At 37.5% G+C, this 15,777-nt stretch overlaps 1 protein-coding gene across 2 annotated transcripts in view; it reads right to left on the reverse strand.

The window, feature by feature from the left end:
* Positions 1-15,777, reverse strand: part of LOC145672091 (tRNA-queuosine alpha-mannosyltransferase) — a 44,179-nt gene that overhangs the window by 16,348 nt on the left and 12,054 nt on the right. For both annotated transcript variants that reach the window (XM_081741346.1, XM_081741344.1), the window contains exon 3: positions 9,179-9,346. In XM_081741346.1, the coding sequence (XP_081597472.1) occupies positions 9,179-9,346 (168 nt within the window). The remainder of the gene's footprint in view (positions 1-9,178; positions 9,347-15,777) is intronic.

The following is a 15,777-nucleotide window of genomic DNA, read 5'->3' on the forward strand; positions in this document are numbered from 1 at the left end:
TGGATTACACGAAAAACTGGAAAATGTTGCAGCAGTTCGGATACGAGTGAGCTACCGTCGGAACTACACACATAAAAGTAGTGTTGTAGCTTTCGTTCAACACTCTCAAAAATTCAAAGCTGAGATCCCGTCTCCCTACCTTTGACTTCAAACAGCATTCCTCTTTTGGGGAGAGGAATGTGATATAAACTTTGATTAAAAGAAAGAACTTGCCTCTGGAGCACCGAAACGTGTACGAAATGCGATCCATAAAAGCAAACAGTCAATTTTGAGTGTCCTTAATTCTCGTAATGATGAGTGGGGTCGAAATATGACAGTTCGAGTGAAAAGTGTTATTGATTTAGTTGCTGCTGAAACCAGATACCACAACAGCTGCTACATTTTTTTTTTTTTTTTTTTTTTTTAATGCTATCATCATCTCTGAAGAAAGGACGGCCAGAGGATGAGGAAATGGTTGAAGCACTTCAGAAACTTATTTTCTTGGTTGGAGGACCGTGATGAATGCCAACACGTTTTGAATAAATTACTCCAGCGATTGCGTGATTATCTACCTTCAAAAAGTGAAATATGCTCAGACAAAAACCTGCGAAAAAAGCTTCAGGATCATTTTGGGAGTAACATCATCATCATCACTAACAAACACGACAAACACCTGCAATTTTGTGCCTTCGCAGCACAACTGGTCACAGCCTTCTTACGAATGCTTGACTGACACCAGAAAAGTTCCAAAAATTTGTCACCGCAGAACAGTTTGCAATTAGACGTACCGACAAAATGTGGGCTGGTAATTGGAGTGACATGACAATAGAATAAGTATTGATGAAATCGTTCAAATCATCTGCCGATCTGATCCATGGACGTGAAATAAGGAGTAGCACTTTGGCTGTATGCATGTTCAGAGCTCGTTAAACACTTTGAGAAATGGTATGGTATGGAACTAACCTCCTCTGAACAGCACATTCAGCTTAGGAAGTCACAAGTACGTGGTTGTAACAACTGTTCAAAAGTGGTGGTGTGGTTTGCCCTTCATTATCCGGTCACAAATAGTTTTGAGTTCATATCTTTAACACGTAGTATTACAGCAAGTGAAGCTAATCATTGTGACGATGCAGTTGATGTCGGAAAAGCTGCAGCGGGACGAATTGTAGGGAAATCTTTTAAGGAAGTTCATTTACATTGAAATGACAGAGTGTGGACATTAGCACATATGACTAGCGCTGTCAAAATCAACGACGACGTGGCTATTCCTATGAACAGTTATTCTTCAGAGTAAGTTGTGTTGTGAAAACCGATGAGGACCTCCAGAAATGTTTAAACCATGAACTAACAACTCAACCCTCAGCTCTGATGATTGATACATGAGAAAAACACCGAAATCCGTATTGTGATATAATAGATAATTGTATCGAAAGTGACAAGTATCTATGTCCTCCTCAAGATTGTGCCTATTGCTAAGAGTTGTTTGGCCACAATGCCTGACTTACAAAGAATTACATGGACTGTACTTCACCTATGTGAGGAAACATTTGCTTAAAAACTACGTTGTCGTCTTTGATGGGTATTCCATGCCCAGCACATAACGTGAAGAGCACAGGCGTCGTCAAGCAAAATCAGTCTTTAACTTGACATCCACTTCACAGAAAATATGATGCTCACGGTAGTCCAAGAGAAGTTTCTGAGTAATTCTGAAACTAAGGAACGATTTATTGATGGTTTAAGAAATGACCTTGGGTTTGGAAATACTTTGACCCAGCAAGCACAGATTGATGCTCATACATTGATAGCTGGTCATTACTGGAGATGGCAGAAGAAAAAGCAATTGTGGAGGTTGTTACAAATGTCGATTTACTAGTTCTTCTAATTATACTTGCACCCGATAATGTGCCCATTTACTTTCAAAAGTCATTTACTTCGCGGACTTAAAATATTAACTCTCTTTGGAGATTTGTGTCAAGGGATGCTATTTTTGCATGCTCTTTCCGATGTGACACCTCGTCATCTTTGTTTGGCCAAGGGAAGAAAAAAAACATTCTGATTTCTCCAAACACAGCCTAATCTACGACAAATTACTTCAGCATTCAATAATCCCAATGGAAATGTTCAAGAAGTTACAGAAGCAGGCGAGCAATTTCTATTGGCCTTGTATGTGCTCCTAAAGCAATAATGTCTTCGGATACACTCCGGTATCAGTGCTTCCTAAAAACAGTGGCAATACGTCCTATCACCTCTCAGATGGAACTTGCTCGACTTCCCCCAACATCTGGGGCAGCAAGAGAACATTCAAAACGTGTTTATCTTCAGATGCAACAATGGGGGAACAACGACTTGCTACCCACTTCATACGGATGGGTCTTCTGCAGCCAGTTTTAACTCGAGAACTTTCGGCTCCAGACTTCATCTTAAAGTTAATATTTTGCAAGTGTGAAATTGGAAGTGAACAAGGTTGTCGTTGTTGTAGTGTTAGTTTACAGCGTTCTGTTTCGTGTGGATATTGCAATAGCAGTGGGTGTAGCAACCCCAGTATTCTCGATTACGACGCTGATGATGATGATGATGAACCTTCTCTGCAGGAGTCTCTGCTATCTGTTCGTGAGAAAGATGATTCAGATATGTAATATGTGATGCATGTTTTCAATAGCAAATTTGTGAAGACATTTTGTTATTCATAGTGTAACAAGTATAATCGTTTGTGACATTCCACATTAGCGTTCAGTGCTCTTGGTTCATTTATTTGCATGCAGTAACGTAGCGTGAAGTTTCGAAATGGGTAGGCTGAAATTAGATTCGTAGCTAGAGGGTGGCTAGAAGGGGCCCAATCCCGCGAAACTTGCAATTTTTGTTGTATGTATATATGAGTGTAAAGTGAATTTAAGTCCCCCCCCCAAAAAAAAAACTATCCCGCCCTTATTTAAACGATCACGTTTTAGTGTTTTGACTTCGCTGTAATACTTGATAGAAAAATTCTAATTCATGCAATATATTTTTCATACAATGCAAGAAAAAGTATAAGAGTGGTTCTGCTTCATATTTCCCTTACACATACGGTTTCCTTACATATGTAATACTCGCATATCACACATACACTGTATTACTGTTTCAAAGAAAAATAAAAACGGACAGCTATAGGACGATCTTAAGTGTAACTTCCCCAAATCACATACAAACTTAAGCACTTCACCCACAACAACACATATCAGCATACTAATGAAAAACAGTGGAGCAGTAGCTCACAGTCAATTGATGATTTTTACAGAAAAAGCTATTTTTAGATTGAAAGTATGAAAAACAAAAGAAGCTATAAATCATCTAAGGTCTCTTTCAGTATCGATCTTCGAAAAACTTGAGGATAGCAACGCAACGCAACGCAAAAAATATAACATAACTGCAATGTCAATTATCGAAAACTAAAATGTAAATTTTACGCTGTGATAACGCAAACCAGTACGCAATAAGGTCTCTGATAAATTAATACCATTCATAATAACATAACATTTTTATTCTCTCTGTCTTTCTCTCTCTCTCTCTTTTTTTTTTTCTTGGTCAAAACTCGTTATTGAATGTGAGCTTCTAAATTTTTCATAGTCTCTGTTCTATACTTTCTTCTAAGACCACATCCTCTCGCTTTTCTTTCGCCAACATCCGAAAGGCTAGCCTTTCGTCAACATTCGTCCACTTTCGTTGCATCATGTTGAATTTGTGTATAGCTCAAGAAGTTTTCGTCTGCTGAGGGTGGCGGGAAAGTGATTGTCACCGCCCCATTCTCCTTATTCCATGAGAGAAGCGGAAGGCTAGGTGCCGATAGCCTTCAATGCGTGCGTTCTTGCAGAAGTTTCGCTTCAACTCGCTTGATGTTTAAACAGTGTATTATAAAATAAATCCATTTTAATAAAATTAATTGTATCAATATTCAAAAGCAACATTTGAGGCTGATGTATAAATAAATGGATAGGCTAAGCCTTATAGCCTTAATTGACACTACGTCCCTGTTAGCATGATGCATTAATTATTATTGGTTACAATGCACCATGAGTATGTGGTTCAATAAGAAAATAATATTGTCAATAATGGTTATTTTTGTTCACATTATGTACGTCTCATTTTAATCAGGCAGAAAAGTTGATAAGAGGAAAAATACATCCCTATTATTTACGTATTTTTTAACAAAATTCAAATTAGCGCTTTAAATTATTTAGACATAATAGACTTATTTTTAAAATATAAACGTTGAGATGTATGCGATGATTAGAACAGAATTTTAGTATCCGTTGAGAATATTCATAATGTTTTACGCAGGGTTTAAAAATATATCTCCTTAAAATTTTAACATAAGAAAGTTGTATCACCATTATGCCGTCTGCCTAGTGAATAATCACACACCGTCGTAAATAAATTAACATACCTCCCTTGCTATTAATGATAGAGAAAATGTATTGGTATCGTTTTACAGCTTTGCGAAATGTATTACATAACTAATGAAAAATATTGTCACTTTGTTGCATAACTACTTACTTATTTATAGGAAGACTTCGAAAAAAGATTTTAAAAAATCACATTTTCTCACTTTTGGTTAACATAACTCAGAAGAAATGTTAGATGTATGCAAGATATTGCTACATAAACATTTTTCAACTATTTCTCTGTAATTTGGTGCAAAAATGACCTTTCTACATTAATTCTGTGGGAGTTCATAGGCATTTAAAAATTATCTTATAAATTCTTACGGCGCTCATATTCATGACGTTATAACTCCGATTCCACAGCCTGGAGCTTTGGGAACTTTTAGTATATTAACTAGAACATGAAACACAGACGGTTGCAAGAGGTTTCCAATTCATCCCCCCCCCCCCTTGTTTGCAGAAGCATCATTTCAGATTTGCCTTGGGGGCGGGGGGATCGTTTATTGACACACGAGTTTCACGTTTTCTTCTAGTATATTAGTAGACAAACGATTAAAATATATTTAATTCTCAAACTCAGGTAAGCAACTGCCCCTCTCCTATTACTCCGTGTGTGCATAGCCCCCCGAAACAAAATCCTAAATACACCACTACACTAATATGTTAAAATATAAAAGTAATGAAATAAAATAAAGATTAGTTACCTTATAACGTTGTTATTTATTTTATTCCTACCTCTATTGGCCCCAAGAAAAATTTAAATTGTTGATGGTCTCACACACAATTTTTTTCTTTTCCGTTTTACTACTTGCAGGTCAGAAGAATGCTAATTTGTCCATGGAAAACTAAATCTATTCATCACAACGCTGGGAATAGTATAAATATCACTGATCACTATGGCGTTAGACTACATGCTAGTTGAGTCAAATACTGAAAGCCGCTTTAATTAAATGTGGTCTAACACCATAATAATCAGCGATATTTACATTATTTCCAGCGTTTGTGATGAATGGATTTAGTTTGTCACGGACAAATTGGTATTCGTGTGACCTGCCAGTACAAAGGTATTAAAAAAAAAATCTTGACCATCAGCAGTTCAAGTTTTCATTCATAAGTAACGTTTCCAGAAGACGATCTCAGGATCAATAAAGATTGAAAAATCGGAATAAACTGAATACAGTAAAATCTGTGAACTTGGCCACTTCTCATCTTGGCCTGGTTTGTCTTGAACCAGTATTTTCCCATAAGACATTCGTTATTTATTACTCTGTAAGTTGACCACCTGTCTATCTTGGAAAGTTGACCGCATTGAAGCAATGTTTACCCTATGATGATGATAATAAATTTACCTGCGTATCTTGGCCACGCAAAATACCGTTTTGTTATATTTCTTAAGTCTTTCGTATTCTCATATTTGAAGCAGATGTTCTGTATTTATGACTGGAGAGAAAGAAGCACGGATTCTCACTATCTGTTCTAGGTGGTCAATGACCAGAACACTACCCTGATAAAGGAGTGGTGATGGAAGATGTGAATAAGAAAAAGCACGTACAGGAACTCATGAAATGGTTGTACCTATTTGTTTACCCTGTCTGTTTTGGCAAAACCATTAGTTATATCGGTTCATTTTATCAGTAGGGAGCTTTAGTAATTCCGGAAAATTTTCAAGGTCAAAGCTAACCATCTCAATTGTCAACTATTGGCACCTGGCGGCTTGTCAAAAGGTAGCGGAGGTTTTGAGATAAGAATTCCTTTGATTTTCTCAAAACATCTTTTGTTCCGAGGGAAACACTTGTAGCTCATTAACAAACCAAACAAGAATAGAATAAATACTTCTAGAATAGATTAACCACCATGAATAAATTTCTTATTAATAACTGATTTGCTATGTTTCGAAAGGTGTCTAGAGAAAATATTTGTCACCGTTTAATCAGTTCAGATAAGTTTCTTACTCTACAGACAGCAAAATTCAATAGCAATATATCTGTAGTATTTTTTTTTCTAATACTGTATATTGTTATGATTACTCTATATACATAATTTAAAAGTAGCTGTCGTGTCATTGGTTACTAAAATTCTACAATCAAGCAATACTAGAAATCCTATTCTAAAAATACACCAATCAAACTTTTTATTTTTTAGTTTAAATATATTTTATTAATATTTAATTTTTTCAAATTACAACATACTTTTATACATTTTTTTCACCGAAAATGAAAATTACTTCATTATTATAAAAATTGCAACATAGGTTACAAAAATATATTTTATATATTATTAATTAGCAGAAATTGCGTGAGTTTGGTGAGAGGAGGGTGCTTACAGAAGGAAGATTTCTTCCAGTGCTTTTCCCGGTGGAAGCGTTCCTAGCATCGCTGCTACGTTCCCTCTTTGCACAGCCATACTTAATCTCTGTATAAGAAAGGCTGAAGCTCGAGTATCGCCTGTTTTGCGAGTTATTCGGCGCCCAACTTCTTTAATAAAATTTAGTCCTTCATGACCCCTGGACCCACAAGTTGCGATGGTGATGAAGTGGTATTTGTCCAAGAGGTTGTTATATTTTCGTCTCTTTTCAGATTCTCTACGAGTTGCGACAATCCCAGCTTTTGTGGAAGAAGTAGGAAGATTAGAGGGGGCTAGAGTATCGGCACAAGTGAAATCCCATATTAAAGCCTTCCCTCGTTTCCATAGCACCAAAGACATTCCATCAGGTCTCTTGCCGTCAAAACGACTACACCCCATTGGCTCTCTCACGGAAGGCGTTCCAGAAGAGATGAGGGCTCTCATGATGAGGTCATTAACATCGAAGTGGCGAGAGTATCTGCCAGCACTGTGGAGACATGATAGGCCATGTATACCTTTCTTATCCACTAAACTTCCGCAAGCAAGACACCAGTGTTGTTCGCAGACATCTGCTCCCAAACATAACGCACAAGCGATTCGATAACTTTCGTCGGGAAGATGCAGCCCTAGGGATAGAGATGGAATAGCCTGTACCCAGGCATCTGCTTCAGGGAATGAAGTAGCTAGAAGACGTTCCTTATCCTCAGGATTGGTGGAGGACTGAAGAAGAGAAGAAAATCTGGAGTTTATAAGAGAAGCGTCCCATGAAGATTGTAAACTTCTCTTAACTTATCAAGATCAGGTAGAGCAAGTCCGCCGCACGATGTCCACTGGGACATACAATCATTAATCTCAGCTTCATAATCTTGATGAATATCCTGGCGAAGAAGAGAAGTGATCAATGGCATAGAGCTATGAATGGAAGAAAGGAAACATGGAGTGGCCAAATCAAAGGTTCGACGAATACCTAGACCTCCGTGATCCACTGGGAGAGATGCCTGTAGCCATGACCTATCCGTAAGAGAGCAGTTGAGAAGAGATTCTAGGCCAAATTGGATGGAATTATCGTATTGATTCAGAAGATCTATCTTGCGCCAGGATGGAGTACTACGAAGGAAATATAACAGTCCAGGTATTGCTAATGAGGCCCGTAAGAGATAGACAGCTGAGTGTACAGAAATCTTAGATAGGCGAGTGGAAAAGAAATCTAATTTGGATATTTTGTCCAGTAACACGATGCGTCGAGTGTCAGTGTTTAGTGCTGCACCTAAAAGGGAGGCTCTGTCTGGTGATATAAGTTGAATTCCAGGTGCGACTTCGTTGAGAAGGGTGTACAGTGTGTTAGCCTGTTCGTTTGAGACTCCCAGGAAACCAACTTCACACTTGCTGAAATTGAGATTTAATCCAATCTCGCGAGATTGATTATGAATCTTTGTCAAAGCTTCCAGGACATTTTCCTTGTCTCCAGCTATAGTTCCATCGTCGAGATACCAAATGTTTAACTCAGTATTGATGTTGCTGACAATAGATTGAAGTGTCAACGCAAATAAAGCAGGTCCTAGGGGGTCGCCTTGTTGAACACCTCGCTGGGAGAGGATGATGTCTTCACCAAAGAATAAGTGACTAGGCTGTGAATAGCACTGATGTATGAAAGCTACGTAGAATAGGAGTAATCGATTTGAGTTTTCGGTGTGGCCAATCAAACTTATTTCTGTAAGTTGGCCAATTTTCAATGGAACCGATGGTGGCCAACATAGACAGGTTTCACTGTAATCTCTGGTAGGATCACGCACTAACAGTTTCAATTTCATCCTGTAGATGTCAACCGTTAGAGAACGTTTGCTGCTTGTGTAACTTCTACTACCTTTGCAAAATAAATAAATGAATAAATAAAGTAAATAGTTTTCGTTCAAGATATACCATGTGGAGTAAGAGACAAAAGTAAGCCATCGTTACCCGTTAAGATGTTAACGGATTGGCTCCATTAAGAAACTCGGCCGAGATTGTGGCTCAGTGGTAAGGTGCTTATCTATGATGTGAGGAGACCCTAGTTCGACCCTCGGCCACGCGAAGTTGTGGTGTGCAACATCGTGCCTGTGGACTTTCTCCGGGTTCTCCCGTTTCCTCTCACATTTTCATTCCACAAATTATTTCATCATCATTCACTTTCATTAATCACCTATCTTCTTTAGCCTAAGGGACATAACTGTGAGATGTTAAAACTAGAAATTTTATTTCATTTTATTTTTCACATTCTGTGATGAGCCAGTCGAGGCTTGAAAGCTAAGTATACTAATACTAGTTCTTTACACGCAGTTAGAATACATCTTAAAGAAAGAACAAAAAATAAATAAATTAAATTAAATAATAATAAGTTGTGAGTGTGTTTCTACTATTTTCTGACAATTCATTTATATATTCATCTATAATGCTCTCACCATGTTAAAATTTGATTATAACCATATTGGAAATCTCTGTCTTGCTGCTTTCTCACAGGATACACAAGCTGATTCTCATGGAAATAAATAATTTTCTTCAGGGGACTCAGATCTGGTCTTAGCGCAATGAGTTCAGCGAGATTGAGAACAGAACTTGCGAACAGGATCCTGTAAATAAATTGTAATATTAACCTCTATCCATGATATAAAAACGAAATTGTTACTATGGGTGTCAACATTTTGAAAAGTGCTTATTACAGAGCTCATAGTGGTCTGGTCTCTTGTAAATAGTTGAAAAGTGACCAAAAGCACACGAAAAAGTGACCAAAAGCACACAAAAAAATGACTAAAAATCTCATCATGACCCTTTTTTCCTTTGTCAATTTCTCCATCACCTCTCTCTGTTGTTCTGTTTCATCTTTTCTTCTTTACTTCTTCTTTTTGAGCTTCCTCCTTTCTTAGGTTTTCTAAGTATGCTTTGTAGTTACGGTAAGCAGACTTAGCAAATGTAAGAAGCTTCTGAGTAAGTGGAACTCTATTTCCGAATTTCTTCATCCCAGACATTATATTTAACTTAGCATTGAGAGTTCTCAAAGCCATGAAATATTCAAATTCATCACCTACTCTTAAGAAGAACATACACAAAGCATAACAAGACGAACATGATGAACTACACAAACACGCACACACAACGTTGAGGGAGCGTTAACTATTACGAGAGAAAACTAAAAGACCATTATGATAGAAGAAAGAATAGACACTGAAGGGTTCTCAACCCCACCTTGAGAGCTTAAGCATCCACCAACCATCCACTGTGCTTTACAAAGAATAAAAGCTGAAGTGAGAATAAAGCTGACTGTTTCACATGTGGCAGCCAGTACTGAAGCTTTCAGAAGAGTAATGAGTAACAAGTTTCTGCTTTTTCCCGTTTATTTTTATAATATTTTTCTTATAAAACTGCCAATGGAAAACATAAATCACACGAAAAAATCACTTTACCTCCAAAAAAGTAACTTTTAGTGACAAATTTGAAAAAAAGTAACTTTTAGTGACCAACTTGAAAAAAAAAGTAACTTTTAGTTAAAAAAAAAAAAAAGTGACTCACTATGAGACCTGTTATTACGAAAAACTTACTTCAAGGAACAGATTTATTTTTCATATAATATTGGTCATCATTTGAGACATGCTACTACAGTATCTTCCTTCCGAAAATTATAACCAAAAGAACAGGAGGGAGAAAATTTTACTACTTATGTTTATATATGTTGGGAGATTGGAAAGACGTGTTAATTGAAATAATACTTACTCATTGCAATGTAAAATTGTTGTTAAAAGAATAAAAAGAAGTATATATAATGTGCTTGTTTATATTGTAGTTTTTGATGCTTTTACAGTTATAAAATGTGTTGGCTCTTGTATCTAAATTTTATACATATGTTATAATTTATATAAGTATATGTGGGAATACAAAGTGATATTAAAGTGCACGTCTGGTATTAGCTAATTGGTGATATATTACTGGCGTTCATTATTTATATAGGATAAAGTTTCGATGTCGTTAGACTTAAAAAAATAAGCTACTGATATCAGTAGATGAAATTGCATAAGCCTAAGTAATATTTAGAAGGAACAGTTACTCATGAAATTTTCAACATGTTAACAATATATACAAAAATACATGAAAAGACAAATAGAACAACTGAATGTGGATCAGCGAAACAAACAATCTTTTTTCAAAGACACGCATGCACTGGAAGTGTGTGTAGGTGGAATAAATAGGCAGTAACACTGATGTTCTAACACACTGGGAAGTTTAGTTACAATACAGCACTGGACCAATGAACAACGCGGTTTCCCTGTTAAAGCGTTTTACATAAATGGTGAAAGCTACGTACGTGCTCAATACGCATTCTTCGGACATTTTCGATGCTTCTCGAACACGATGACGAGGTGGTTGTGCGCAAGAAGTGTTAGGACACCCGGGAATGTGAGGGCAGTATGACTCGCGATGACAAGAAGCAGACAACCGGCTGAAAATTGAGCTATCTTTTTTGGGTAGAGTCATATTCAATAAGTGAACTGAAAAGTTAATTGTTTTTCGGCGAGTTACCTGTATACACTAATTTCCACTTGTGATTTTCATTTGTTTCAATAAATGAAAAAAATCAAGTTTGCTCTATATTTTTTTTAAACAAAAAAAGGAGGATCACTGCTCTCCTTAAGGTTAATAATATTTAAAATTATTCTTTTCTCTCCTATCATTTCTAACATCCTCCCATTCGTTTCCCGCTCGACCCAGCTATTCTCTCCACTCTTCTGCACTTTTTGAAAGCTTCCAATGGATTTTCATCATTTTTGTGCAGAACAATAAAGAAATTCAAGCAAGTTACGCGCGAAAAAGACAGCAGATAAGATAGCACAAGAACGAATGAAGGAAAAAATTAACAAGGAGTGGTCATTCATAAAAACTTGACTGCTTACTACCGCAAAGGAAGTACTAGCTCACCAAGAAAAAGTATCAAGAAAAAAATGGATCACCAACAAAATTCTAGATTTCAAGAATGAGAGAAGGAAATTGAAGAAGAACCTTTTTTTAAGTGTTACGTCCCACGGTTATGCCGGTTAGGCTAAAGGAGACGGTGATGATGACAAATGAGTGAAATGGTGGAATGAGGAAAGTGAGAGGAAACGGGAGAATCCCGAGAAAACCCACGAGCACGGTGTTTGTCCACCACAAAGTCCACACGGCGCGAGCTGGGATCGAACCAGGGACCCCAAGCACCGGAGATGAACGCTCTACCACTGAGCCACCGCGCCCCTGGAAATTGAAGAACATCAACAGCAATAAGGCTAAGACGCAGTATAAAAAAAAAATAATAATAATAATAAATGCAAAATCAGATCATTCGAAAATGCAGACTTGCAAAGGATGAGTGGATAAGATAACAACGTGAAGAAGTAGAAAAGGATATTATCATGGAAAGAGTATTTGTGGCTTATAAGATTAAAAAAGCAACTTCAAAGCATGAAGAGCAAAGATCTCTCTTTTTTTTTTTAAGTTTTACGTCCCACGGTTATGCCGGTTAGGTTAAAGGAGACGGTGATAATGAGAGATGAGTGAAATGGTGGAATGAAGAAAGTGAGAGGAAACGGGAGAACCCCGAGAAAACCCACGAGCACGGTGTTTGTCCACCACAAAGTTCACTTGGCGGGGGCTGGGATCGAACCCGGGACCCCAAGCACCAGAGGTGAACGCTCTACCACTGAGCCACCGCGCCCCCCCAAGAGCAAAGATTAACGTACTCAAAGATAAAGAAGGACGACCCATGACTGACCTGAGGATAAAGCGAAAACACGAAAGAAATATTTAGAAAGGCTCTATGGAAGCGATAAGCAATTGGAAGAATTAGAAAACATGTAGGAAGCAGAAGAAGAGGAAGAGGAGATTTCATATTCAAATCTAAATACGACAAAGCATTATTTGATCTAAAACTTGAAGCGTTATAAAACCTAAGCTAAGGAAATGAATCATTAGTAGATGAGATACTAGCAGAAATCATATTCCAGATTTTAAGAAGAGTAAGATACTGCAACTACCAAATACAGTAAGTGCTGAGAAATGTAAGAATTACACAGCGATAAGCTTCTTTAAGCATATTTTAAACATTTTGACAAAAATGATCTATAGAAGATTGAAACCTATGACAGAAACACTAGCAGATGGCCAGTTTGGTTTCAGACAGAAAACCGGAACGAGGAGAGCAATGGTGTCATGAAGAGGATTACTAGAAGAAAGATGTATACATTAGATTTTTGGGCTTTCGACATCTATGGCCATTTAACCCGTCACGTTTGAGGGATGACGTCGCTCGGCGAGAATACTATCCGGGGAAAGGGAAGGAAGGAAGCGACCTGGGACCTACCCAGGTATTTGCCTGGTGTCAATGAGGAAAACCCCATTCAGGATGGCTGGCCTGAAAAAGCTTTTTACATTTTTTCGACCGAATGCCCCCACCAGGAATCGAACCCGGGACTGCTAGAAGAAAGAAAAAAATGAAATGAAATCTTTAAGTTTTACGTCCCACGGTTATGCCGGTTAGGCTAAAGGAGACGGTGATAATGAGAGATGAGTGAAATGGTGGAATGAAGAAAGTAGGAGGAAACTGGAGAACCCTGAGAAAATCCACGAGCACGATGTTTGTCCACCACAAAGTCCACACGGCGCGAGCTGGGATCGAACCAGGGACCCCAAGCACCGGAGGTGAACGCCCTACCACTGAGTCACCGCGCCCCCTGCTAGAAGAAAGAATTCGAATGGGAAGAACATTCGCATTTGTGGACCTGAAGAAAATGTTTGATAATACAGAATGAACCAAAATGTTCAAGATTCTGAATGAAGCAAGAATAAACTGTACGGAGCAAAGAATAATATACATCCTTACAGAGAACAGACGGCAACAATTGAGGTAGAAAAAGAGAGAGAAGCAACAGCAATTCAGGAACGGGTTAGACAAGGATGCTGACTGTCACCAATTTATTTGAAAGAGCAATGAAAATACTGAAGATCAAAATAGGAGATCCCCTGGCGAAAGAAGTGGAGGAATTCTGTTACTTAGGGGCACAGACGTCAATCCCACCGGAGACGTGTCTCCCCCCCGTTCCAATATTTGTAACAGGTTTTCGTCCCCTCCAATATTTCTGCTCTGCGGAAACTGAAGACGTATCTTAGGTCATCTATGACCCAAAAGGGGCTCAACCATGTAGTAGTTTTGCATTGTTCACAAAACAATGTTAGACAAAATGGATATGAAAAAAGTAGTACTTCCAAATAGGCAGTTAATTTTTGGTCTTATGAAGGTGGACGTGAAGTAAACTGTAAAGTAACAAACTGTTTTTGTTTAGATAGTGAGAAGCAAAGAGGTTTTTTTTTTTTTTTTTTTTTAACTATACACTGTTAAGCCACGTTTACATTAGTTGTAGACTTGTGGGCTTACATTAGTTGTAAACTTGTCTTCAAACCTTTATTTGTCCTGATATTCACCTCACACTACATTTTATCATTTTATTTTTGACATAGACTTGGTATCATCTAAGTTTAATTAAAATACTAAGACAAGGTTGAATTTTACTGTTTGAATAAGCAAACAAACTGTAAAGTGTGTGTTTTTTTAGTACCACATCCCCCCCCCCTCCAAAAAAAATCCCACCATCAAAGCTAAAAATAAAATTAAGTTTTTGATTATTTTGTAAGACAAAAATGCTTTAACATGTAATGTACGAAGACAATTTTTTTTAAATATAATTTTCCCCAGGGGGGTCCCCGGTAGTCTGCCCCCCCACCAAAGTTTATGTGCTGTTGACGTCAATGCTTAGGGGCGGCTAAAATAACAAGCGACAACAGGTGCATAAATGATTAAAATCCAGAATAGTTCAGGTAAAGAAATTTGAAGAAAACGGAAGCACAAAAGTTGAGTTGAGTCGATTTTGAGTTTAACGTCCCGTTCAGCAGCGAGGCTATATGAGACGTGAACCTACTGATTAACGTGGAATCCGAACCACATGAGCTCCGCCAGGAAGCACAAAAGGTTCTAATCCGAAGCATCGACAAAAAACTGAAGAAAATGCTGATGAAAGAATACGTGGGGAGTGTGACATTAAATTGATGTGAGACATGGACACTAGGACAAGATGAAAAACGGAGAATGAAAGCCATCGGAGGCATCATAAGAAGAAAGAGTAATAGTAAAAGGAGTCTCAAAAAAATCGCCGAATTTCAAAAGCCCATTATTTTTATTTGTTGCTGTTGGCAACATTGTTTTCGTGTGTTTTGCTATCAGTGATCATTGAGGTTATGTTTTGATACTGTGCTTTTGTTTTCCAGGTAAGTGTTTGTGGAGTATCGTCATGGAACGATAGAGTACGGGACAGTGAGTGTTGGTTGTTAAAACTCACTACAAGAATGGTGAAAGTTTCGCGGAAACTCAGTACGATTTTTGGACACAACAATGCACCAAATGAATCCACTGTTCGTAGGTTGATCGAGGATTTTGAAAAAACCGGTTCAACAGTAGAGAGCAAAGTACCATATACCTGCAGTGAAACTATAAATTCCCATATACTTACGCTAGGAGCTAAAGAGGTATGTCTGTATTCCTTTCTTTCTGTTCGTTCGTATTAACACAATTTTCTCATTTTCCAAGTTAGTTTGATTTCATTGGTAACTCACAAGTGATTTTTTTTTCTCTAAAAATATTACATTTGAAAGATACGTGGGAATAACGATCGAAGTCCATTTTTAAACTTTGTGAGAAAAAGCTATTTAAAAGTGTGAGGACCATTTTCAGTTTGTTCTCGATAATTTTACGTTTGTTTTCTGTTCTTAACTGATACATATTTTTATTGAATTCTCCATCTACAGTCATTTAGATTACAATGGCTAACTATCAAAAAAAAAAAAAAAAAAAAAAAAAAAAAAAAAAAAGAATAAACAAAACATGAATAGAAATAATGCTTCATTTTGTCTCTTGTTTGCGGGGGTGGGGGTGGGGTTACTGAAGCTTACTTACTGTCTTCGTCCACCTCATTTTCGCGTATTCTCA

Source organism: Thermobia domestica, chromosome 15 (assembly GCF_964235325.1).
Source record: "Thermobia domestica chromosome 15, izTheDome1.hap1.1, whole genome shotgun sequence".
Classification (NCBI taxonomy): Eukaryota; Metazoa; Arthropoda; class Insecta; order Zygentoma; family Lepismatidae; genus Thermobia; species Thermobia domestica.